General features: G+C 42.3%; 1 protein-coding gene across 3 annotated transcripts in view; it reads left to right on the top strand.

The window, feature by feature from the left end:
• EPHB1 (EPH receptor B1) overlaps positions 1-27,740 on the top strand; it is a 754,401-nt gene that overhangs the window by 470,976 nt on the left and 255,685 nt on the right. For all 3 annotated transcript variants that reach the window (XM_069213561.1, XM_069213563.1, XM_069213562.1), the window contains exon 4: positions 20,937-21,092. In XM_069213561.1, coding sequence (XP_069069662.1) covers positions 20,937-21,092 — 156 coding nt within the window. The remainder of the gene's footprint in view (positions 1-20,936; positions 21,093-27,740) is intronic.

The raw sequence follows: 27,740 nt of genomic DNA, 5'->3' as shown, positions 1-27,740 counted from the left end.
TGTGATGTGAAATATGAATTAGCATTTGCTGTAGTCTCTTAATAACCACTGGTCATGTTGGGGTTAATGAGGCATAGGGTGTGGACTCTTAATTGTAACACTATATTTCTCTGCCTTTCAAAAATGAGAAAAGGGTTTGTGGACACAAAGGGCGCACACAAAACAAGGCGAAGGCCTACTGAATGGACCAAGCAGCAATAGCCTGAGGGGGCTAGACAGAGGCAGTCTAAGGAGACCAATAAAGATAGCCTGTGGGTTTTGAGCAAAGGGGAGTTTAGAGTTTCAAGCAAATTACACATGAGCTGGCAAAGAATGAGTGAGGAGACTTGGCAGTCAAGACCTGAGAAGACTGAAGAGGTTTGGTACCTTAAAACCTGAGGGGACCATAAAGCATCCTGTGGGAACCAGTTGAAGGCATTGCGGACCAGACAACAGGATACTGCGGTGATCAGGCAAATTGAATCCAAAGGGGACCCAAAGGGGACCCAATGGAAGACAGCCTCACAAGATTGGGTAAAGGCAGCTGGAGGAGACTGCAATGCCTTTGTATGTTGACCCCTACAAACTGATCTGTGAGAACAATGCAATGGCAGCTCTAAGGAAATGTGCAGAGGAGACATGAGGGTACTGGGCAGAAGCAACCTCATTGTACTGGAAAGAGGCAGACTCACTGTCTGCTAGTAGCAGCTGCTACACGTAGAGGCTATAAGTATCAGGAACGCTGGCAAAGACTGGTGGCAGGGTACACAAAGCAAACAGAATACAGAGCAGCCCAAGATCACACAGGGAGTTAAAGCAGAAAGGGGTGCAAAGGAAAAGCTTTGCCAAGGGAACAAGAACATTTCTCACCTAAATTGCTGTTACAGGTACTGACTGTAAATACCCACATATAAGATATACATGCAACAGCAGGGTGTGTGGCTCTGATCCCTATGGTGATGTTGTACAAGAACCTCAGAAACAATATTCACAGTGGAGAAGAAACACCGCCTAGGTTGTCAGCTGTGCACCCGGATCCTCGCAATCAAATAGGAACATGCAAGGCAGTAACAGCAAGGGTGTAGAACCAAAATACACAACCACGATAGACAAGGAGATAGCAAGGAGGAATACTTAGCGGAAAGAAGGGACATCTACAGGCACACTTGGGGGAAATGCAAGTAATAAACCATACAGGGGAACTGGAAGCTTACATAGCAGAAACAGGAAGGTAGCAAACTAGAAACTGGAGCTAAGGTAAATGGAAAGAAGGAAGGCACTGGGAAAAGGGGTGAAAGTTCAAAGATCAAGTTTGCAGTAACAAACGAAAGCTCAGAATTCATGGAAGCATTGCAGGCAGTACTGGTACAAAGAACAAGGATTGACTAAAGTTCAGGAACCCGGGAAACAAGTAGTCAGTCAAACAGAATACAGCCACAGTGATCAACATTGGAGTGAGGACACTGGTGCTTTAAAGAGCTCACCATCATCACACCCATCAAGTGTGGGCAGGCTCACACCTGCCAGCCACAGATATGCTTCATACCTCCACCAATCCGTAGCCTGTGTGGGTAGAGATGAAGTGGACAGGGAATTGTAGGTACTGGAGATCTTAGTCTAAGCAGACTGGCTTCCCCAAACGCAGCATGAATTGGGAATAAACTGGAATTTGCAAATAGTGTCCAAGAACCTGGAAATCAGTAGGTGGGTACAGTCCCACACGTGGGCCCCCTATCATGGGCATGAGAGCACATGGAGAGTGCTTGCTACCCTTCAGAAGACATCAATTAACATCAGTTAACTTTATCTATTTCGGGACAAAATATATTGTGACAGGTGCAAGGTGGCCAAAATACTTTGGAATTGGAACGATAGAGTGGGGCACGTGGTTTTCAGCCTGAACATGATACTGTGAACTGTTTGAAGGTCAACACATAACAACTGACTGCAATACAAACTTTGATGTATATCATTCTCAATAGAGAGTCACCCGGATTGACAGTGGTGGCATGAGAATATTCTTTCCACTTTCAAATTTAAGTGGCAAGGCCACTGGAATTATGCGACAGTGATGAAACAAACTGTGTGACATGGGTGACTAAATTAGGTGGCCTGCCAGACACGTCGTGTTGGATTACATTCTGTGGCAGCTTTATCTTCCTCTTTATTCATTTTGACACACACTGATACACAAAATATCCCATTGCTAGGACAAGTACCAACATTTCTTGAAAAAGAAATCTATGGGTCTTAACCGGCTCATACTGAAAAATGTTACACACTAGCAAATAATGTTTTTCATGTTTTGAAGAGCAGCTGCACTGTATTATTAATATCGTCGCGTGTAGGTCCCAGAGTAAAATAGTTTGTGTATACCAATTACCTTTTAAACTGGGCTTCAGTTTCAGTTATAATCTGTGTCCAACCTCTGGGCCTCTAGAAGTACCTCTTTCATTAATAAATAGATTAACAGGACATATTTTTACATTACATGCATATATGTTTTGTGATAGGTAACTGAAAAGTTCTGGGCGTCCTATCTTAAAAAAAGAAAAGTAAAATGAACAGACTGTTTCTTTTCTGTGGGCGCCCTTTTGACTTACCTGTTGTTTGGAGAACAGTGTCTGTGGTGTGACATGAAATTATTAAGCAAAACATGTTCTTGACTTGGACGAAGTTATTGTCCCCATCCTATTTAAATTGCATTTAATCCTGTCAGGATTTTGTTCATGCAGCAGACAAATTCCACTCCTAGTCCACGAAAGGGGGCATTAACCACTGCCTGGGCAAGGGTTTACTTTATTGGCACCAGTTTTTAATACTCCAGTACACCACCTGAACCTTTCCAAAGTGCCGACCACAGCACTTCACCATTTTGAGACGTTCGCATCTTTTAATGGTATTGAGACATTTTTGCTGAAATCTGAAAATCACTCAGCAGAGGGCATAAAGGTCCGGTTACAAGTGCTTGTGCGCTTTGAATCCATCAATAATTTATGTTAAGAGGATCAGACCAGCAGCTTTGCTTTTGTTTATATGGTGCACCTGTACAAGGCTCGCTTATTATCAGAACCTTCTTTCAGAAGAGAAGGTGTGAAATAGATTGAGGAGTATATAGAAGGGACAAGGAAGGGGTAAAGTAACACATACCTCTGAAGTCATACTCCCTTCACAGACCCATATCACTTAATTATCATAGCATTACATGCAGTGCATTTATTTTACTTTGTGAAAAACCCAATTTTAAATGCAGAAAGCAAGCTTACATCCATTTGTTTTTAAAGTGTTGTCATTTTGAGACGTCTACACCCTAATATGTAGGACATATGCTGTGATTTACAAAGGCAAACTAACTTCTAAATATTTGTTTCACATTTTCATTTGTTAACCTATATAATTTATTGTTTTTTTGTATAGTATACACACACTCTGAAAACCTTTTTCGAGTACTAAAAACATCTAACACTCATGAGATCTCTGAAGATTTTTACCTAAGCAGTGAATGCAGAGGGTGTGAAAAGATTGTAACAGCCATCCCTTCCTATGAAGAAGTGACATTGTGCCAGATTGTGCATGCTTTTCATATCCCCATCTGTTTTATAGAACTTTTTCCATGCCTCTGGTGTTCAAGCAGTGAGCAGTTTAGGTGTCCAACACTGATTGGTTGGCCCTCTACAAAATGAATAAAATGAGTGGCTTGTTCAGGGCTCAGGATTCACAGGGTTTGTTCATCTTCAGGTCTATTCCGTGGAGCATCATACATGTGAGTCTGGACATCAGTTGGAATACGCTTGCATCTTGCCTCAGTTTGGCTACAGATAAGACCTTATCTCCAAAAAATGTTTCTTGAACATAGGTCCCATGGTAGAGGAAACATAAGGCAAGATTAGAGAATCATTAGCTATACAGAAATCCTAGAGATTGCTCAATCACTATTTTTCTTTGGTCCTGTCTATTCAATTAGAGAAGCAAACTTACCCTTGTTTTCCTATAGAGATCCAGCCATAGCAAATTCCCCAGATGAATAGATGAATAAATGTAGTGCTTTACCACTGCTTGTACAGGTGACTTCACAAGTGAGACCTGGCACTACATATATACGAGCAAATAACATAATTTCTCCTCTTCATGTGATCCCTTCATCAGAGTGACCCCACCTCCAAATGCATAGGTCACTGACACTGCACACCTTCACTATGCACTAACAAAGCAAACTCAGATTGAATCATCATGGCGACTTAACATCATGCTCACTCATTGCAGTCATTCCAGTCGCTTTGAACAGTGGATTTCTAGTTCATTGTCAAAGGCTTTAAACTGAGGACGTCCATTAAGGGTGTGAAAATACCACAGGACAATGGTACCAACCTCAGTAAGCTTCTTTTCTCTGGAGAAGGGGATCTGCACACATGCCTCTGGGCTTCTTGGCACGAGGGCCCGCCCCTTCCAGGCCCTGTCCCCTGCTCACATGTTGTTAGGCCTGCTTTCTCTCTTTTGCACACGGTCAAAGTCCGATGACGAAAAGTAAGTCCTGGTCCCCAAAAATGAGTGGTGGACTCCACCACCTTTGACCACCAACCAGTGCTTGAGTTGGAAAAATAAAAGTGCACATATCCTATACCAGAGATCCGCTTGCTTCTGAAAAGTCATGGCACCCTCAAATTAAAAGTACTGCACCTTAACTGAGAAATGCAGGCGCTCTTCTTCTGAAAATATAAAGTGCAGGTACTGACACTGGCACAAAGTTAAGCACTCGATCTCTTTGCAGAAAGAATAAGCATTACATGAGTTCACAGGCTGAACCTCCCTCCCAACTAAATCTTACTGGCAAGGTGGAGATCATTATAGCCTCGAATGTGTGGTCGTTTTGAGCTAGCCTCTGCCATTTCGTTGCATAGACCCTATTTGTGGTCACACAGCAGGTGGGTGAAACGAAGTGTGGAGAAGCTTTGAACTCAAATCTAAATCCTTCTCTCCAAGTAATAACATGAAACAATGCAAGATGCTCTTTTCCAATTAGGCGGGAATCAATGGAGTGCCCCCTGGGCACCATCGCCAGGAAATAATGAGAAAGATAAGAGGAATGGCGCTGAGTCTTTGAAGATGTGTTACTGCAGCTCGGGTTGCGAGCGCCTAGAAGATGTTTGACAGCGTCTCCCGCCTCTCGTGCTAACAGGAGGCCATGTGAAGGCCTGAGGACTTACAGTGCACATGCGCACAGCGAGGAAGGGCTGGGAAATCCCACACTTGGGGGTAGAGGGTGAAGCCAGGCCTCGCCTGTGCTCGATTTAAAATCTCAAATGCCCCCAAGCCACCCTGGCTCCCTCTTCTCGGACAAAATTCTCCGCACACTATTCTAGTTAAGAAAAATAAATATTTAATATCGCCACACGCTTTCAGGGTGCTATTGCTTTGTTCCATGTTTTCAGAGCCATAGCAATAGTATCCTAGGAAGGATGGCATGGGCCCTTTGGGGCTATCAAGGAAAAGGCCCCCTTTAACTGATGTTGCGGTAATATATTACAGCAATTATTGGGGTTCAGTGCCCCCTTAGGACTCTGGGCCTGGTGCCACCAATCAATATGTAGCTTCTCCACTGCATGGCAGTGAAACAGAGGTGAGACCCTCACATTGGGCCATATGTACCAACGAATTTTCCCATAGACACAGAATGGGTAAAACCCTTTGCTACATCTGGCCCATTGTCTCTAGTAATGGGTGGTGGGCACTGAACCTCCGAGGCGTCTGCCTCAAAGTGACTGCCTATAGATAATTTTGGGAAATCGAGGGCGGCACCCAGTGAGTATCCGAAAGACGTGCTTGACCTCTATATTTGACAACAGTTTCTGAAAAGAATTCAAAAGAAAATTAAGATGGGTAATGTTATTAAAACACATTAATTTCCACTTGCTGTTTTCAAAATTAGTTGCGTAATATATGAAAATAAGCATAACGCTTGCTTGCTGAGAGCTGGCTGTTGCTTTCTGCGCTTGTGAGAAGACATATAAAGAAAAAAATTAGTTGAAGAGGGGTAGATATGTTGGTGCCCCTTTGGTAAACCTCTCAACAATCTGTGTCCATACTTTATTTTTTTGGTTAAAGTGTTTGAAAAACGTTTTAGATTAGTTAAAATTTAATTTAAATTCTGTGATTAGTTTGCAGAAGAATACAATAAATGACCATGAATAGTGCCAGGATGCCCTTTTCGACTGTTTGCTGTGCTCTGCAAATTTTTCACATAGCGTTACACTTATAAACATATTATACTTTGAATGGCCATTACTCAGCTGCAACTGTGATAGGTACCCTGCGTTTTGGCACTGTTTCCACTGGGAGTTCCAGTTTTGCTGAATTCGTTGTTCCCTTATGCTTAGAGATCAAATGGATACCAATCTAGTGTGTCCCCCATATAACACTAAGCTGCATCTTATGGCCACTAAGTCTGTCTCTTCCTGCCCCGTCAAGCACTGATTTTGTGGTACCCCATAAGGTGGCTATTGGCCAAACCCCTCCCTCGTTAGCGGATCAGTGCAGTCGTTTAAAATCTTGGCTGCCTTTTCCCCAAAGCATGTGTGCGGTAAAAGTACTATAACAAATGCCTGTGTTACAATGCTCTGCTTGCAGTTGTTGTGCAGCCACAATGTCAGGCTGGTGTCCTTAAAAACGTGATGCCATCTCTTAGGCATCATGCCCCTCCTACTGCCAGACTTCAGACTGGTGCAGCGAGAGCAGCCAGGGATGGGTCTGCTGTAACACAGGAGGAAGCAGCATTGTAATTTGTTACCCCTCAGTGCTTGCAAGCCACCAGCTGCTCTCCATAAACAAGACAGATATGAGGACAGTAAGCTCAATTGAGGCTAGAGGAGATGCAGCCTGGTGGAGCTAGCTGTTTGGAGGTAGGTGTCTCCTGTCTGACTATGTAGACATGCTTAGTAGCCATAGTCTGAAATGATGACATCCGTGGGCACACCTATTTCTCTCACTGATTAGCAGCATAGGGATTTCTGTTTCCCTGCCTCTTGCATACAATGTAATTTCCTGGGCCGCTTTAACATGGTTGACAGACTACACCATCTAACAGGCAAATAACTCTGCAAGGTGCCTCATGTTAGTCAAAAACTGTGATAGCTGTCAACGTCTCGCTAGCATTCTTCCTACTGACCACCAACAGGATCCTGGATGACCAAGACACAGGAAGCTGTGCTCCACTCATGTGTTGCAATTGAACGGTCAGCAAAGCAGAACCCCACAAATGGTTAATGAGGATGCACAAGAACTAAAAGAGTGGTTCAGGCTAGAAACAATGAAAAAAATACAAATACTCTACTGACTGCACAGTCCGCTACATACTCAATGCAGTCTACAAGAATTGCATACTAAAAGCCAAGAAAGAATTATCCCGGAGTCCCATCAACCATGTTCTAAAACTTATAAAAACAAGTATTGGCTAATTCAGTAGGTCTCACCTGTCGGGCCTATTGGCTTTACCAATAAGTTACTGTATATGTATTGCATATTTTACACAAGTAAATACTTTGAATTTCTTAACATTTGTAAATTATATTTGCTTTAATGCAATTTTGTATTGTAACTGGAATTGACTTTAATAAGTATTAGCAAAGCCAAGAAGTCTTGGCTCTAAAATGCTGAGCTATTGGGTTTTCCAATGCTTGTATTATACATATAAGCTAAGTCACATTTAGGTGACCAGATGAGCTCTGGTTGTGGGAGGTTGTTCCCAACGGGGCATGATTTGGAGCTCTGGAGATGAGGCTGAAGGCAGTGAGAGTCAATAGGCCATAACAGACAGAGTTCAGACTACATGCTCATCTAATCCTTGGACTCTGTCCAGTGCATAGTGGTCACAAATGTACCATTTGTAATTATCAATTCTAATTATTTACAACAAAATCATTGTTACTCATTTATATCACACTGTTAACAAGCAATCACAAAGCTAATAGGTCTGGCTTGGTTTAGGGATATGATTGTTGTAAACAAACATACAAATACAATTGTGTGATTAACATTTCTAGAAAGAATTTGTGCAAACAGTAGCAATGATTGTAACAAACACTTATTTACAACTGTAACATAAAGATGTACTAAGAGCTGAATAGCTTATACTTCTGCACTCTTGCCTGGATTACATGCGTGCAACCACTCATATCCTGGGATGGGGGATGATCCCAACCCCTTGCGCTGTGGACTGCCAGCCGTGATCCTACTTGCCTAATACACAGCCAAAAATTAAATAAAAGCAAAAATACAAAACACAAGACACATGGGGTACATGTTAAGAAGCTGTCGAACACATACAGCTGTAGGAGGGTTATGAACACAAAAAACACTGCTGGCCACTCATCAACCAAACTTCGAAATGATTTTGTTTATCAGTTGCTTCACTTCCAAGGTTCCTTTCAATGACATCTACTAGAAGTTGAGTTTCTAGTTAGCAGAGGTATGCACCCTGTCTGAGCAGGTTCTGCAGTCCTAATCAGGGAAAGTTGAAAAAATACTAAAAGTCAACCTGTGGCCACTGTCTGGAAGCTTGACACAGAGCAGTCAGGCTTAACTTAAGGGGCAATGTATAAAGTATTTGTGCAATTCTTAAACAGTAACACAGTGAAAACACCACAAAAGTCTCCACACTACATTAGAAAAATAGATTATGATTTTATAAATAAAACAAGACCAAAATGTCAAAAATTCAATAAGTAGATCCTGAGATATGCAATTTTAAAGATCTAGGTGAAAATAGCTCATAGAAGCGCAAAGTGCCAACTGTAGTTATCAGGTCGCACCGGACTGGGACAAAGTCACGAGTTCACGTTGATTATGATGGAGCATGGGCCAGCTATAGCGACCCACTTTGGTCCACAGAACACAATACCTTAAATTTTGATGCACAGCCTGCATGGTGTTGCTTTGTGAGGCTGCATGTCATCCGGCGTTGGTTACGAGAAGCTGTGCGACGACACCTTGCAGCACTTGGTGCTGCTTTGCATCGATCCCGGGAAGCTGTAGCGAGGCTTCGGAAGCTTTTTGTTTCTTTGTGTTGATCCTGGGGAGCTGTGCAGCAATACTTTGCAGGGCTTGGCATCTCTGTGTGTCAGTTCTGATTGACTGGTAGATACACCGTGAGTCTTTGCTGGGCTGCGTGCCACTCATCGTTGATTCTGGTGAGGATGGCAGCTGTGCGGTGAGGCTTTGCAGCAGTTCTGATGAGGACCACAGAGAACAGAACACCTCAGGCCCATTTCCAAGGGCCAAGGGCTGGGGTGGCTGTACCTGGCAAGGTAGACTCCTAAATGGCAGAGTCTGGGTGCTGTAGCAAGTGAGTTGGAAGTCTTTTGTGTCCCTGAGACTTCTGAAAACAGGAGGCAAGTCAGCAAGATCTTGGAGTTACTCTGGGTTCAGGTGATGCAGGCCCAGTACTTCCCACCCAGGTAGGGGAACAGCAGGCAACAGGGCAGGTCAGAAAAGCAAGAGACCTGCAAGGCAGAGATCCAGCAGAGAAGCAGTCCTTTAAGCATCATAGTAGTCCTTCTTCCTGGTATAATCTCCACAAGTTAAGAAGTGTACAAAGTTGGTGGTGTCAGAGTTCCATTACTTGTACCCAGTTGTGCCTTTGAAGTGAGGAGACTTCAAAGAAGGGTCTTTAAAGTGCACAGAGGCACTCCCTTTTTGGCCCTGTCTCCAGACTCACTACAGAGAGATATGTAGCCCTTTGTGTGGGGTGAGAACACTGCCCTTTTGGGTGTGTCAGCTCCTCCCTCTCATCCTGCTCAGGATGACCCAACAACATACAGATGGCTGCTCGGTCACACCTACCCTTCCTTTGAGTGTGGCTTATTTTTAAAGGGGAATGCACAAGCTCCACCCCACATGTATATTGAAGGCAAGCAGCAGGCCGTGCCTTTAGCCAAATGGCTGAAGTAAGAAAATGCCAACTTTCTAAAAGTGGCATTTTCAGAACTGTATTTTTAAACCATACTTCACTATAAGTTGTGATTTTAAATTGTGAGTACAGAGACACCAAACTTGGGGGTCTCATCTCTTCCCAATTGGAAAGTACATCTAAACGATGAAATAAGGTGTTCCAATATTATTGTAAGGGAGAGACAGGCCTTGCAGTAGTGAAAAACGAATTTGGGAGTTTTTCCCTACCGGGCCATATACAAATTAAAAGTAAATGTCTTGTTTTTTAAATACATTACACCCTGCCCTTTGAGTCACATAGGGCCTACATTTGGGGTGACTTATAAGTATAAAAAAGTAAGTTTTAGGCCTGGCAAGATGCTTCTCTTGCGTGGTCGGCAGGGTAGTCTAAAACCACTCACACACACACACTGCAGTGGCAGGCCTGAGTCATGGTAAAGGGGCTACTTAAGTGGATGGCACAATCAGTGCTACGGGCTCACTAGTAGCATTTAAGTTACAGGCCCTGGACACATGTAGTACACTTTACTAGGGGCTTTTAAGTAAATTAAATTTGCCAATTGGCTGTGAGCCAATGTTACCATGTTTAAAAGAAAGAGCACATGCACTTTAGCACTGGTTAGCTGTGGTAAAGTGTCCAGAGTACTAGGGCGAACAAAAATGAGGTCACAGGAAGAGGAAGGCAAAATGTTTGGGGTGACCCTTCACAGAGGGCTATTTCCCAACAACACCTCATTCCACTTAGGACCAGATTGAAAACTAAAGGCATCCTGGCAAAACTACATATGCCAGCCGCACTGGCATGGAGTAAGTGAAGCCAATGTAACTGTAGGTGTTTAGAGTGTCTTCCCTAACAGCGGGGGCTGGTGAGATTTGAAAGTGGTGGGGGTAAATAAAATCCTCCAGCACCCTTCAGGCATGAAAAAAATTCCCTCAGTGCCCCTCTAACTCCTGAGAATTCCAGAAAAGGGCTATCACCACACTTATAACTCTAATGCAGTAATCAGTGTGAGTTTCTGAAAGGTGCTGGTGGCATGGTCTACAAGGTATAGGGATCCAAACCTGAGGGTTTTGATTTGACAGTCGTACGATTTATGTCACAGTATTGAGGCCAGTAGTATCTATCTACATGAACATCGACTACCACTACTGTGTTAATACAACTAAGTGTAGGCAAGTGTAGATGTATTATTCGTATTCACTTATAACTTCTTAAACGATTTGGTGGTATTCGCTATTGCAGTATTCGATATTGTTTCTGGTCGGTATTTCGATTACGATATTGTGCTCTTTCGCCGTCGATACAAGCCGGTCAGTAATCCCAGTAAAGGTATCTGACGAGAAATCTTGAAAGCTACAAAAGTGTAAATCCGGAAATATCTGTCTTAACTGCCTCTTCCACCCTTGCTGCCATTACCACGCAGATTGCGTGGCGCGGGTTCCCGCTGCTGCGTGAGGTGATTGTGGCGTTAGAGCGCGGTGATGTTCAGGCACTCTGCAAGAGTGAGGAGTGACGTGCGGGAGCCAGGTGTCTTCTCCCAGCTAGAGCTCTAATGGGAGCTTTTCACACCGTGTGAAATGATGCAGGGACTGTGGCCTGATGGAATGCACCGCCAGGCCGAGCAGAGGGAGGCAACAGGCCTTTTAACTCACCATCATAGCGAAGGGGCACAGAGGGCCCGCCTGCGGTGGGGAAAATTATACTGCGGCGCGAGATGAAGGTAAGACACCTAAGGGGGGGCGACATGCGTAAGAGTGAGGTGAGTGGGAGGGTAAGAAGAGCGTCGGAGGAGGGAGCAGAGCACACAAAAAAAAGGAAGAGAAACAAGCAAATGATGCACAGAATGTGAAAGAGAGTGGAGAGGGTGAAGATGTGAGAAATTCGCTTGGACTCAAAGGCAGTGAAAAACAGAAATCAAAAGGGAGAGCTAGCACGACACAAACATGTTTGTGAAAGAGGAGATAGAAGGAGAAAGAAAGAAATCTGGACAGTGGAGAGAAATGTGTGCTGAAGCGTGAGAGAGAAATAGCAGGATATGGGCATTTGATAGAAGTGATAGGAGAGATGTAATTAAAACCTTCCTAGTTGACATACAACAGAAGGCAGAGAGGAATAAGGAGCATGCACTTGAAATGCACGAGACAGGAAAAGGAGTAGAGATAAAGAGAGGAGAAAACTGGATGGCGGGAATCAATGACGAATTTCAGAAGATAACGACAGAGGCAAAGAAGAGGGACATTGACTGAAAGAGGCGAATAGTACGAGGAGGAGACATAAGGCATTAGAAAGAAGGAACGTGTCAGAGAGGAAATGAAAGGAGAGACAAATAAAATGCAAAAAATAACGGGAAAGTTACTGAAAAACAAGTGAGTAACAAGTGAAATGTGGGTGAAAAGAAAGGGAGACAGATAAACTGGGCACAAGATGACAAGAAACACTGAAAATGCAAGAAATAGAGAGGACAAGAAAGATATGTGAGGCGAGAGGCAGACACTGGAGTAGGCACAATACAATAAATACTGTCTAGTCTAGAGAGATGAGAGGGGAAGATCAGATGGGCTAGTAACGCCGGAGAAGACAAAAGAGCAGGGAAACTGTAGGGGTCGTCGAGCCCAAGAGACGGTCAGAGCGGCATAAGGAGAGAAGTACAGGGGATTGGAATCTAACAAAGAGACACACTCAAGGGGATCAAGAGACGATCCTAGAACGTCATAGACAGAAAAGGGACAAGCGCACACGGGGACAGCCACAGAGGAATGGGGAAGCCATCGAAATGGGCGTAAGACTGACGAGAGGAACAGCACAATGATACGGAATTCGAGAGATCGGGAGCGAGATGAGGAATGCAATAAGCTACAGAGAGAGAAACCAGGACGCTAGACAAATAGAAATACACACAGACCTAGAGAACAGGAGAGGGGTGTAGAATGCAGAACAGCAGTAGTTTTTAAACCTTTTAATGCCTCGCCCCACCGGTGTTAAAATAATAATCGCCCCCCTTGAATTTGAACTATTATTCTATTAAGGTGGCAATGTTTAAATAAAGCCAGACTTATTTAAACATTGCAGTTAAGTTCTGTTACCTTTTAAAAACCCAATACACGTTTTTCTGCTTAAAAAAGCACTGTTAGCTGCATAAATGCTTCTTTGGCCTGAGCCTGCATCACTTGTGTGTCATTTGCACAACACATAAAAGATAAACCAAAGAACATATCAATTTTCCCAAGGGTGCGACGTAGAAACTGACAAGCCTGGATAGTGAAAGAGTGAATTAGTTAAGAGAGTTCTCGGATTGATGGAGGGGTGTAGCTGTCCTAGTAGTAGGTGAGTACAAAGCTCAAACCCATTCATGGCAAAGAGGGTGAGCTTGGAAGTCACTATCACACAATAGATTTTGTGTTGTAAAGTAGAGGCAAATAGAAAAATAAGCAAGAGTGTCAAATACCCCTTATCCCGTAGGCAATACGTCCAGATTAAAGTCACCTATTGCATAGAAACTAATTTACAGAAGAGGAGAATTTGAATAGAATGATCACAAACTAAATGGATAAAAAGAGAGAAAACACCATGAACCCCTCTAGAAACAGTAATTCAGTTTCCTTTACTATGGAAGTAACTGCTGTTGGTGCAGTGCCCACGGCCCATGGCACCGCACCAACCCCCTCCGACCACGCACGCAACCTCGGATACATCCTGGACCCACTTCTCACCTTGACCAAACAAGTCAACGCCGTATCATCTTCCTGCTTCCTCACTCTCCGCATGCTCCGAAAGATCTTCCGCTGGATCCCCGCCGACACCAGAAAAACTGTGACCCATGCCCTCGTCACAAGCTGCCTGGACTACGGAAACACCCTATACGCAGGAACCACCGCTAAACTCCAGAAACGTCTTCAGCGAATACAAAACGCCTCCGCCCGCCTCTTCCTCGACATACCCCGCAACAGCCACATCTCCGCCCACCTGAGACACCTGCACTGGCTTCCCGTCAACAAAAGGATCACCTTCCGGCTCCTCACCCACGCACACAAAGCCCTCCACAACAAGGGACCCGAATACCTCAACCGTCGCCTCAGTTTCTACACGCCCACCCATCAACTTCTCTCCGCCAACCACGCACTCGCCGCCGTCCCTCGCATCTGCCGCACCACGGCAGGTGGGAAATCCTTCTCCTACCTGGTGGCCAAGACATGGAACTCCCTCCCCGCCAACCTCAGGACCACCCAGGACCACCCTGCATTCCGGAGGCAGCTCAAAACCTGGCTCTTCGAGCAGCAGTAACCCTCCTCCCCTAGCGCCTTGAGACCCTCACGGGTGAGTAGCGCGCTTTATAAATGCTTTTGATTTGATTTGATTTGATTTGGGCAGTGCTATTAAACTTGGGTCTTCAACGAGTGTTAAACCATGTCAGTTTTTAGATAAATATGATGTACATGATTTCCATTTAAGCCAGTTGTTTGTAATTTTATCCCAGATGAAAATCCTGCAAATCTTTCTCGGATCTAGCTGTTTACACCAACTTTGAATACTTCTACTATAGAACGAATGCGCATAGAGACTTAACTGCTCTCTGAAACACAGTCAAAAACACATTTGTTTTTTACAAAGATGACGAGGTTTGAATGCAAGGGCGTGGGGAATAAACTCTGACCCATGAACTAATCCCTCGAACACACCACAGAGAGCTGCAGTGGATGCTCTTGAAACTGACAATGTAGGCCTTGGTTGAAGAGCATTTTATGTATTGCCCTTTTGGACATAAAAGTGCCTACAAAAGAATTTTACATACAATCCAAGCCACAAAAATAATAGTTTGCGGAGAAACAAAATTTAAGCGGCCTCTTCAGTAGTAAAATTCAAAAGCTATGACAAGTTGCCCATGGAACATTTCTGTATATAGAAAAAGGGTAGAAACGAGGAAAATAAACAATTTAATAAGAGAGGAAAGCAAAGTACTGCATGAAAGTTAAGCCACTGAGAAAAAAAGTAGGTTAGAGTGGAGAAGAGAGTAAAAGAGGACCACAGAGAGAAGAGCAAAAGAGCTAGATAGCTAACAGAACAAAAATACAGAAATGGGTCAAAAAAAGAAAAGTAAATGAGAGAGAATTAGAAAAGCAAATATGTGTAAAAGAAAGGATAGCAAAGCAGATACATAGAAAGGGAAGCAAAACAATGTGGAACAGAGGAAAGGAAGAAGAATGAAAAGGAGAACAAAGGAGCAGAAAGCACGTAACAAAGATTGTAGAGCAACCAAGTGTGCAAAACATAGCGTAAGAATACATGCAAGAGAACAAAGGTGATTTAGAAAAGAAAATGGCGTTGCAAAAAGTCAATTAAAGGAGAAAGCAACCATGTGAGGCAAAGGAGGAAGATGGGAAAGCAAATGGTTTCCAATAGCAAAGAGGAAACAGAACTACAGAGAGTAAAGAAAATAAGAAGTGAAAACCAAACCAGTGAGCAAGGATAGGGGGATTTGAGCTGAGAGCAAAAGAAACAGAGAAGAAACCAAAGAGACTACGAAAAGAAAAGTCATTAGGCATTTATGTCTACACCGGTGTGTCACCTTGCAGCATTGACAGATGACTAGAAGGGCAAAAGATAATCAAAAGAAAGAGTGTGACATGCCAGTAATAGGGAACAAATGAACAGACAGGAGAGAAAGTATGAACAGGGTGCAAAGTAGATTATAATTGAGTGCAAAGAAGAGATAGATAGCTCATAAAGGTTTGCGAACCAGAGAAAGAACAAAAAAGAATAAAACTAGAGTGCAGAGGACTTGAGAAAACAAGAATAGAGAGCATGTGAGAGCGACCTGGAGAAAAAAATATATGAGATAGAGGAGAGCACAGGAGAAAAAGATAAACTCAAAAGGAGTACCAAAGAGAAAGAAGATAAGAAAATGTAGGCAGATGAATGTGAGTAGCAAGGAACAAGACAGTCAGGAGAGCAAGGTTTAGTCTCAGGATCACAAAGGAGTATGCAAAAGAAAAAGATAAGGAGAATAACAGAGAGATAGAGGCAAGTACAAAAACGAGGGATGTGCAAAATTGAGAATGATAGAGGATAAAGGTATTCAGGACAGTGAAGACTGTTGACGTAGTAGGGAGCCAAGAATACGCCAAGACACAAGCAAACAAAAGTTAATAAATCGTGAATTACTTAGAAAACAGTAGAAAGTGACAGAGAAGAAATTAAGATGAACAAAGTAGAAAGAAATAATGGAGAGGAATGAGAAAGGAAGCAGGAACCGCTCGCGGGGCGTGGAAGGGGTGGGGCGGCGCGCAGGGAGGGGGGAATAAACATTAAAATAAATTAAATTAAAAAAATAAAACACTTAACTTGCTTCCCACCATGCCTGCCCCTCTCCTCTCCTTCGTCTTGCTGCAGACACAGGCCCCCAGCCTACCCTGCGGTCAACCCTGACGATAATCAAAGCAGTTGAAAGTGACCACCTTGAACATACTTTCCCTTATCTTGGTCGTCATCATTTGAACAGTCCAACAATTACTCCTTAGTTGCTGGTTCATTTAATGCTGCAAATAAAGCTTCCTCAGTCATAGGTTGTAAGTCATTCCTTGATAAAGTAATGACATTCTGCTTATCCTCTTTCTTTAAATGATGCCTCTTTTGTGTACACTTAGCGTGCCCCAAGTCTCATGCTTAGTGCAAGCATACTCCCACCACGCTAGAAGTGATTTCTAGTTTAAAGGGTTTTCAATATTAACACAATTTCTTCTCACGGTTTTTATACACTGTAGACACTTTAGGAAAGGAGAGTTTTGGGCCTCAGACCGGGTAAAAATACTTTAGTGCCGTGTTTTTGTGTGCCTAGTATTCTGCCTACGGGAGGTGGCACATTTCATAGAGTATAGACTGTGGCAGTGATGGGAGTACTGGTTTTGTGGAAATATCTTTGATTACCACATGGGAACACATTTTGACCGTCTCTGCATATATTCCTTACTCTGTTCAGAGTGATGAAGCGTAAACCATAACTCCACAATCGCCGTCTATTTACTTGAGCCACAAGTACAGGATAGTCTTTCTTTCTTGTCCTTAATGCCCATACATTCCAAGGAATTCACAGTGCTCAACAGAATCTGAAGTTTGGTTGCATTACCCAAAGTTGGCTACTGAGCACAGAGTTACTAAGCTGGCTGTCATTGATAGCCTATAAGTATGACTTAAAACAGCGTACATAACATATCCTGGAAAAAAACATTAATATAACATACAACTTGTAAAAAATGTAATAACCCTAAAACAAAAATGTTTTAAGTATATTAAGCTGTGTGTATCCTGAGGTTAAAGAAGCCCACGGTTAAGTCTTTTTTTGCTTTCTAATTTAAGGGGTACAAAATAATAGAAAACCACTGTAATCCTTTCTGTCATTGATGAATTCATGGGTCTCCTAACTCCTAATCCAAAATAATTCCCATTGCAGAAGAACCCGAGATCGTCTGCTATGTAATTATTGACAAGGAGTTCCAAAATAAAATGTGTATTGCTCTATATTGTGTCTGTTTTTATTCAAATGAATGGGGACTAATAATTCTTTATTTGTGTTCCTGATGTTTCTTTTGTGCTTGCTTAGAGGTTCTGTAAATTGACACTCACTTTTGCCTCAAGGGCATTTCCAAGAATAAATTAATTTGTTAGATTCGTGTGTTAGATTCTGTGTGTTAGAGTATGTTTCTTGATTCTCTGCAGGTCTGAGTTTCCCTGGTTAATATAACTCGAGTCAGCCGATTAGCGATTATGCGAAAAGTACTGGCTGCTGAAATCAGTTTGTTTCTCGGGTACAGCGCGAGCCAGCGATGTAGAGAAATGCAAACAAGCGAACATTGAAAGCACAGACACACGAGTGCCCACATAGGAAGGCATTTCCCGGCATGCCCCGTAACCTTTGTACCACTTAAAAAGAGTCAGATGCGCTTTCAGTCATTTTGCTGCTATGTAAAAAAACATTTAGTTCCCTGCCCTGGGTGAAGGAGAAAAAACTGTGGAATAATAAAATCATTTTTCCCTCATCTCCTTTCAATATCTTGTGAAAAGCTAAAGCGCGTGCAGGCTGTGCGCTCTCTGAATGACAGGTTAAAGGGCTTCAATAAAGATTGCAAGTCCAGTATCTCTGGAGGAAATTGCATAAAAGTGGTTATTCCTGCAGGTCCTATTAATTTCTTCGTCCTATCTGCTTAGAAGAGCCTCATAACCTAATGCTGCAGTCACAACGAGAAGTGGCTTTTCCATGATCTCAATCAGCCAGTGCTGTTGAAAAGATCCTTAATCTGTTTTTGGCTGGAGTAATTCTTTAGTCGTACAGTTCCTGTGGACCACAAGGAAAGGAGGTGATAATGGGGGGCTTGTGTTAGAAGCAGTGTTTTGTAGTCGCAGTCAAGTTTTAGAAATGGTGAAAATGGCAAAGGGCTCTAGGTTGAAAGTACTAATGGTCAGGCAGGTTACAAAACGCAGGAGTCATTTGCATCCCATTGGAACACAAATTAATTTGGCCAAAGTCTGAATACTATTGACTGTGAAATCACTTATCCTCTACAAGTTACTGCTCTGGTTAATTGCAACTAGAATAAGAGTTAGAAAATCATATCTATGCATGAAGACTATACTTCCATGAAGATTCCCCGAGTGGATGGGAGTGGCAATTCAAGAATGTTCTTTCTTTTACAGTTCTGCTGTGGAATTGTTCTAATTTCATGTCTGGTATTGCCTGACCCAGTGGCCTCCTAGACTCCACACATGCACACCTAAAGGCCATTCTAAATGCTGCAGCATGTTTCCCATCCTAATGGAGCTACAGTGGCTCCCCTTGTCGGAACAGAGCAGCTTCAAAACCAGCGAATTCATTTGCAAAGCTATTAAGACTTGTAATTATGCTTATTTTATTTAGGCTCAACATCAGTGGTGGTTCTAGGCACACCTGTGGCAGGCCACCATCAGGTTGGTGACTACAAAGTGTAAAAAAGAGCAAAACACGAGGCAGGAAGCCTTCATTGTCTACACACTCAAGATCTGGAACAACATCCTTGTATGCATAAGGACTTCCCCAGTGTTGCGTCAGTTTAGGAAAGAGTTAAAGGCACACATCTCTAAAGAACACTGCATCACAATATGGCAATAATCCAATAAACAACTCCCTCTCATATCACTCATTGACTCCATGCTTGCCTTCAGCCGTTTGCACTGCCCTATAGTCTTATTGGATTGGTTTGCACTATACAAATACGGTATATATACATACATACATACATATGCATCTTTTACTTGGGGAACCAATCAAAATGGCCCCATGTCCACTCCAACATTTATTTGCTAGCTTTATCTGGAAAACAAGCTTCGGTCACCTAATTTTGTTACTTGCAAAGAGCACCCAGAATGAGTTGTGCTGTATAAAAAATAAAATTGCCAACCTTCAGATTTCAGTCCAAGATCTCTATCACAGATTTGAAGATGGATGCTGTTGATTGCCCATTTCTTCATCTCTCTGTTAATAGAGAGATTGATATGCATTTAAAACATCCCCTCTTCCCAAATTAGAGCTCTGGGGGTGGTGGTGGAGTGATCAATGCTTGATCTTCACATTATTCCCTATTTCGGCAAACAGAGTAAAATACAGATTCTACAGATTCATTTTGATGCATATATATATATATATATATGTTTTTATTTTGCTTGGTTCTTGTCGAGTGTTCGTGCTGCATCCAGGCATTAACACAAAGAGTTCCACAATACCATCAATTCTGCTCTCATGTGTATACATAGAACCTACACAGGCTTGTTTGTACATGCACACAAGGACAGCATTCAAGGGATAGAACCTAGCAGAGGCTAAAGAAAAACTACAGACTTAATGGGGGCTAGGTGACCAACCAGAGCACATCAAATCAACTACTTAGAGATGCAGGGGAATGCTTTTTGAAGTGCTCTTTGCTCTAATTTTACTTAGTCTGAACATTGGCTCGAGGTGTAACTATGTGAAGTGCTGGTTGAATCAGAGTGCAGCAAGTACAGGACAGTACAATCAAAATAAACACAGCATAAGATATAGATCATATATGTTTGGATCCAGTAAATGGAAGCCGTTTGTAAAAATGAACTAAACTGTTGATCAGAAACTGCTAATAAGCAAACCACATAAGAAATAAGCCAAATAAAACAGGCTTTTCTTCACCCAGTTACTAAAGAGCAAACCAATCAAAATGTAGGAAATGCTTCAAAATAATAGTCTCTGAAAAAAAAAAAAGATAATTTACAACCACCCGCCTAACCACTTTAGGGGCTTCAAAGGCAATTTGGCATTGGAGTCAAAAACACTTTAAATGGCCCTGTTATACTCGAGCCATGCAACCACCCGCCTAACCACTTTAGGGGCTTCAAAGGCAATTTGGCATTGGAGTAAAAAAAACTTTAAATGGCCCTTTTATGCTCGAGCCATTGAACTGAAAGTTGATTACCATTACAGCATGCATTTCCTACAAAATGGATCCCATATATTGAGACAGTGATGCACTGGGGTATATAGCAGTGATACCTTTTCATCACTATATCACAGAATTGTAGTTACTTATGTAGGTTGTGGAGATATGCTGCAGAAGCCAGGGTCAGTTTCCAGGACTCACATAACAAATGTCCCCCATTCACCCCACACACTGGATGCTTGCTCCCAGCACAGCTGGTAGGACACTGAAAACAAATTATGTCAAGAGACAGCATGGCTTCAGTGGCGCAGCAGGATAGAAAAGATGCTGGTGCAAGTGATGTCAGAGAAACCACTCAGAGGGTGTTCCCTCCAACACCATTACTGTTGGCACAAGGCTGGCTGAAATAATGTTCTTAGTGGTGGGTGCTTTGGATCAACCATATTAAAACTTGAGCATTAAGATCTTGTTGCTGTCATTTGCATTGACATCTGCTTGATCAAACTGGAAAACATGTTTATAAATTAAAAACTATCACTTTTGGAAGATGCACTGACCACTCTTTCCTCTTCTCTTTTTAGCTTGCCCAGCAGGCATGTTTAAAGCAAACCAAGGAGTGGGGGTTTGTGCTCAGTGCCCTCCTAACAGCCGTTCAACAGCTGAAGCCTCGCCCATCTGTGTCTGTCGAAATGGCTACTACCGAGCTGACTCTGATCCTCCAGAAGCTGCCTGTACGAGTAAGTATCCATGTTCTGAGTCAAGTGTAAGGGGAAAAAATTTACTTGACTTGTTCCTATAGTTTGAACCTACCCACTGACTTAAAGCTTCAAAATAACAAAATCCCCTGAAAAATTAAATTCAATATTTTATTTGAGATTTTAGTAGCTCACGGTTTACCACCTATTGGAAGCTTGTCGTTTTGCTCTTGTTTTGTTTAGATAAATATTCTCTATTTTTCTAATTCCATGCTGTGTCATTTAATAGTGTTTCCACTGAATTACTGTGGGTGTTGGTACAAATACTTTACATATTGCTTCTGAAGTTAAGCCTGCCTGCTCGTGCCAAGCTACCAAGGGGTGAGCGGGGGTTAACTGAGGGTTATTCTCCTTTACCCTGACTAGCATGAGGGTCCTTGTTTGGACAGGGGGCAACCTGACTGCAAACCAAAGACCCCATTTCTAACATGAATGAAAAAAGTGGTGCATAAAAAGGGAAGGAAGAGGGTTTCTGCGTGTCTGGAAGTTATGGTAGATCAAGGAAAGGGCCCAATAACTGATGGTGAGTGAAGATAATTTAAATCTGAGGCACTGGGTGGCCTGTAGATTATGTCGAAGTCTATGTTTAAGGTAGGTAACTTACCCCAAGAGTTCAGATGATAGCCATATATTTTGAATGATTTGAAAAGTGTTTGCCGATGGATTTGTTCTCTTTGCATACACGGCCAAGGCAACCTGTTGAAGCTTCGAAATGAACAAGGAAGGAATGTATGTTGAGTTGAAGTGTTACACTCCTGGTGCTGATTTTGGGGCTAACTATTGCACTGGTAGTCCAGCTGAGCTGCTGTATAGGCTCTACAATGGGTACCTGCATTCTGTGGCTTACATGGCAGCGGCCTTTATAGAGTCTCTCAACCACCTAGTACGTGCTCTAGCATATCTCATAATGCTGGGAATGCCTTATGCTGCCTCACATCAGCAAGAAAGAATGTGGCAGATAAATTAGTTGCACTGAGTGTCACAAAACTTGAATGGGTGTAAATGAGACTTATGGAGAGGATGCAAAGAACATGGGACCTTGAAATAGGCTCAATAAAGATGTATGTGATCGGAACAGAGACCCTAGAGATTTCAAATAACTTGCTGTCTACACTTTCAGGAACAATTACCAATACACAGAATGAGCAACCTTTTAAGAAGAATTTCGACATAAATTATCAGTCTGCCTTGAAACCTTTTCTCTTCTCTCAAGTGAATATGCCATCCTCTCTCCGACAATACGTTTTCTTTCATTCGTTCTCTTGAAATCCCTTCCATGATCCCCATTTTTTCATTTTTTTCAGGCATTCCTTTCCCTTGAACACCAACTCCGCAACCTACATACACTATATTCACAATTTCACAATGTCCCTTCTGTCCACCATCAATACAACTCTGTGAACTATCTGGCTTTATCCCCCAGTTTTAAACCTCGGTGGACGGGAGGAGGCATAGTTTGGTGGAAGGATTTAGCATCTGTTTCAAAGGATTGCTTGATTTAGTTTGTTTAGTGACTGAGGAGAATTTAACAGCTTTGAGTTAGATGCAGACAACATGGTTCATTTGACAGCAGAGGTGGGGAGGTTTGCTGTAACACATGACTGCCTTAAATGTATACTCAACAACAAATAAGATTGAGTTCAATATTATAAAATCAAAGTTTCGGAAGTTTGGAGCACAGTGTACCACTAAGCAAGTAAGACCCAACATTAGGTTGATTATTATTAGGTTGATTATCCATCATGAAAAAATCATGATTTCGAATTCAACATTAGGTTGATTATCCATAATGAAAAAAACACGATTTCGAATTTCTGATCCGGATAACTATATAAATCATATAGAATAAATATAGACATTGTTTAATTTGAGCCAGTGGCTGCAGGTGGGGCACACCAGCACTCTTTCTTGGGGACCAGCAAGAGAGATGAAAACACATAAGGGGAATAGAAGGAGAAACAGAAAGACTGAGAAACAGTGGCAAAGGGAGAAACCAGAGAAGAAAAGAAACCTGAAGCAGTGTCAGAAGTGGCAGATAAGGATTGCCAAGTTTAGGGTAAAGTCTTCTAGAAAGCAAACAGATCCCAAAGGGTGGTTGATTGACCAGTAAATAAAATGTTCAAAGTAGTAGGACTATTCGGCTAATGTTTACTAGACCCATAAAGTGTAAAATTGATGGCCACATTTTAATGTATTCTGTCTGGCTTTCAATTAATTGAAGGAGTTTAATCTGAAATGCTGCAGAAACTCAGTAGAACACTCTTATGAGCCAACTACAGTTTTAAAAATAATATCTGAAGGCAGATATCGAGTGGAAAAGCCAAGCAACTTTAAATAGTTCAAGGGAATCATTCTCTGTTAAACGTATCAAGATTTTACTATACATTTTTAGATAGGGTTTTTAGGGGTTATATTCCATCATGAAAAATTTGTGGTTTAAATCTCCTGGTATAACACTGAACCTTTGCTTTTGTAGCATCATTGCAAGAATAATCTTCAAAGCTGAAAGTGGCATTTTCACTATAGGATCTTTGTTGATCTTGTATGGATGGAAAGGGTCTCTGTTAAGTAAACAGTTAATAAACATCCCGTAGTGGTCCACATACTAAATATCAAAGACAGAATATCGATATTACAAAATAATGAAAACAAAATCTAATAGAAATTTTAGATTTTCTATACCTAACTTCACAAATGTGTACCTTCGAAGTATCTTCAAGGTATGTCGATCTGTACTTAGAAATACAAAATCTATAATTTCCTGTATGCATTTATACTTTTCATGTGGATATTCAGTTGTACACTTCCCTGTGGCCTATTGCATTGCAGAGCTGTGTGCGAGAGCCGCCACTAACACCATATGAGTTGCAACTGAGGTCCCACAAGACCAAACAATAGGAAACCTAAATAGTGAACATATGTCTGTGAGGAGTCCTTGGTTCACCCTTGTAGTTGACCCAAGCAGCCAGGCTTTACTCATTCTAATGTGTAAGATTATATGTGCAACCACTGAACAAAAAACAATATCACAGTTAAGACAGTAAAGACATTACAATTCTAAAGTTAGTTAAAATATACTAGCGAACTAAGGAAAATATCATACCAATGAAGGAAATTTGCTCCTGGTATGATGGATATAAAAAGGGTAAAGGCAACACCATGCCCAATGAAGCAGACAGAGAAATGTGACATGTGAATACACGGTGCCGGTGTGCTGAGAAAAAGACGTGACATGACGGTATTTAAATGACTCTAATAGGGTGTCCTATACTGGCCTCCAGCATGCACATATTTTATATTCCAAAACTGAGACTATTAAAGAACCTGGCAATGATTAAGTGAGCCGAACATATTTTACAAAGAACTCTGCGACCTGGAGTTACAGACTAAAACTAATTAGGCTGGTTCAGAAGATACAGTGTTTGCAAAAGAAATCTGTGTGTAACCTGCAGACCAGTTTCTCCAAAATGTGTAAAACAACTTGAAGGGTTTCTGGACCTGCTAAATGGTTGTGGGTGTAACCTGCAGGTTACAGTTATTCATATCAAATTATTGCGAGTGCAGTCAATATCAGTGCCCAACACACTTTCCTGGTGTCAGTAAGATATTTAAGGGTGTTTATGTGTTCTGCTGCACAGAAATTTGCGGAAGCTACTGGTGACAGGTTACAGTGTCGGTAAAATGACTAATGGGATTCTTTTGCTTGCTGAGCAAACGTGTAACCAGCAGGTTCTCATTAGAATAAGATGGTACAGATGTTAATATGCGTACTCCAAGATCTGCTTTGCACTGCAGGTGACTTGTTGCAATCCCTATCAGGGAGCCAAGAGCCTTCTGTAAGATCTTCAAGTTAATTGAAGGCCATGAATTCAAATTCCATTAAAAAAGCTGTATGGTCTATCTTTCTGGGGATCTGTGTGGATGAACACCGTGAATCACAGCGTTGATCCCTGATATGAACTAATCAGCCCTTCCCTTTCAAGGTAAAAAGGGAGTGTGTTTGGATATGGCAACATTCTGCTCTGTGCAATTTACCTGAACATGCAAAAGTGCATCATTCACCTCCATCCAGTATTAGCTTACGTGCAACTTTCACCTCATGGCAAAATCACCTCAATGTACCTTTGGATCCTGAGGCCTGTCGGGTACACATGAAATTTGGCAGAGTGTTCCTTAGTCCCCTGCGGTGTCATACTTTCTGATGACTGGGCTAGCAGAACTATCTGTTAAGTAAGGAAAGCTGTAGGTAACTTGAAAGTTTCATGTTTCGATCTTGTACTGAGCTAGCTTTCCGCCATCTAAAGTTATAGAAATGAGTACCACTTGGGCCCTCATTCCAAGTTCCTCAAAATGTCCTATTCGGCAGGTAACCAGAGTAAGCATACAAAGTAGCAATCCTGAGAGATGCAGTAATTTCACGTATGGTATTAGCACATTCAAAATTACTGAGGATATTTCTGGGGAGAAATTCGGCAGGTCAAAACTGGAGGAATTTGTGTCCAGAAAAATGGCCAAGAATTGCAGATTTACATGTGGAAATCTGTACAGAAACGCAAATTTCCGATTTTATTCCCCATGTGGAAATCGGTTTAGAAACACACATTTCTGATTTTATTCCCCATTCCGTAGGTGTCACTACTCCTCAAATGGTAATATCAGTTACTGGGATTACTAGTGCCTGCATTATCAGTAATTCTGGGGGTAAAGGTACTACATTAGAAATGCCGATCGCCTCATATTAGAATGAGTTAGAGCCCTCATTATATGTGCGTTGGAATTCCCGATCTGGCCGGTAATTTCTCATAACAACATAACAGGAATTCTGACCGCTGCCACAATACTACATTTTGTATTTTTGCATTCAGTATTACCCTGAGTGTTTCCAACGCCCATACGCCTGGTCACCCCCGATGGATTTTGCGCTCTGGAAAAAATGACTCAGTATTGGGAAATTACTCACATAAATTGATGCTCGAAATTGAACATTTTTTGGTGATAACACATATTCCTAAACTAATTTCCATCCCGATGGTATTGCTAATTATGGGTTCAAAATGATCACTTCGGAATTACCAGTGCACTCATAAAAAGGCCCTCAATTGGATAGCAGTAACACCGATTACTTATGGAGCTAGTTAACTACGTGTAGAAAAACTCACACACTTAAACTATAGACTTTAAAAGGCCAAGCCAATTTCATTAGTAAATGCATGTTTTAAAAAGCTGCTGCCTCAGTTAAATCACTGGTAGACAGAAAAAAAAGCGAAAAGTGCAATCCAGTAATTTTCAGCACAATATCTTGCCTTTAGGAAGCGTCAGCATAGCAGATAATTGTGCGTCCTCACGGAGATGAAGATGGGAAAACATTGTCCCGAAAGTAATCGCTGTGCTACATATTACAGAGTGGGGAAGGCTCTCTTATGGAGTGCGTGCCGCGAGGCCGCGCGCATTGCTCCGCGGAACTGGCTTGTTCTCGAGAGACATCGGAGTAATCAGAAGGAACCCAGTGAGATAAATTGCCGGTGTACCACCTTCAATATGATATATGTACATGCTATGCTACTGTTGCATAATGGAATTCCCAGGGCTGCCCGCACATTTATGCTAACTTGCACTTAGTAAATAATTTATGAAAAAAAAGGGGTGGCCTAGAAGCGAAATGCTTTTATAAGCCCACCACAGACACTGCCGAATGCTGGTGTTGCTGAATACCACGGTTTAACGCCACCTCACGCCTCCATCTTCCACCACCCTAATCCTTGTCTCTTTATAGTTTTTTCAGTCCCCATGTCTCCCGTTGTCAGTGTTTCCCCATCTTTCGCTTCCTCCCTTTTTTGTCCTGCCCTCTCTTTCACTAGGCCAGATTCTAATGATGAAAAATAAGTTACTGCCCTCAGAAATAACTGCCAGCGCCCATCGCCGGCGGCCACCTGCTCAGATTAATCACTGTGTAAACACCATGCAGGTGCACAACAAACCAGCCTTGATGCCACCGTTTCTAATCCTGGACTGTGGACTGAACAGGGAAGCTACCCAGAGACGTTTTTGTGTTTAAGTCATGACTGACTGAAAACATGAGCCTCATTATTACAAGGAGACGCGCTAACCCAATGGACAGTTTTTCTCCACTTGAACCACCCCACCACTGCCAATAGGTGTACACCAGATTAATCAAAAGCCCAGGAGTTGCAGACATGGCACCACACACCCACTGTCTTCCCCATCACATCAGTCTCCTGTCCACTCGCCCGCCATTAGCACTTCCATAGCTTTCCAATTGCCGCTGAGTGACTCAGGGGAGGGGAAGAACTGTGAAACCTAAACAGATCTAGAAGAGACCGGTTGACTTTCTGTTACTGGTGCTAATTGATGACCCCTGGCACCAGTAGCAAAAAAGGGCAGTGCCAGGGCCGGATGAAGAACAAAAATCAGCTCTGCAAAAAATGTTCAAACCATCTCGACTTTGAAGGAAGAACAAATGAGTATCCGGCCTTGGGGACATGGTTGAGTGGTGGACGCCCATCTGACCTGCTGGTCAGTAGTGAACTGCATTGACCACTATGTAAAGTAGCTGTTGCATGTCCCTGGTCTACTCCAGTGAAAACACCCGCTGCAGCAGCCCCTAGAGTT

This window comes from Pleurodeles waltl, chromosome 11 (genome assembly GCF_031143425.1).
Source record: "Pleurodeles waltl isolate 20211129_DDA chromosome 11, aPleWal1.hap1.20221129, whole genome shotgun sequence".
In the NCBI taxonomy this organism is placed as follows: Eukaryota; Metazoa; Chordata; class Amphibia; order Caudata; family Salamandridae; genus Pleurodeles; species Pleurodeles waltl.
The sequence above is the reverse complement of the archived record's forward strand: the minus strand, read 5'-3'. Positions and strand labels throughout refer to the sequence as shown.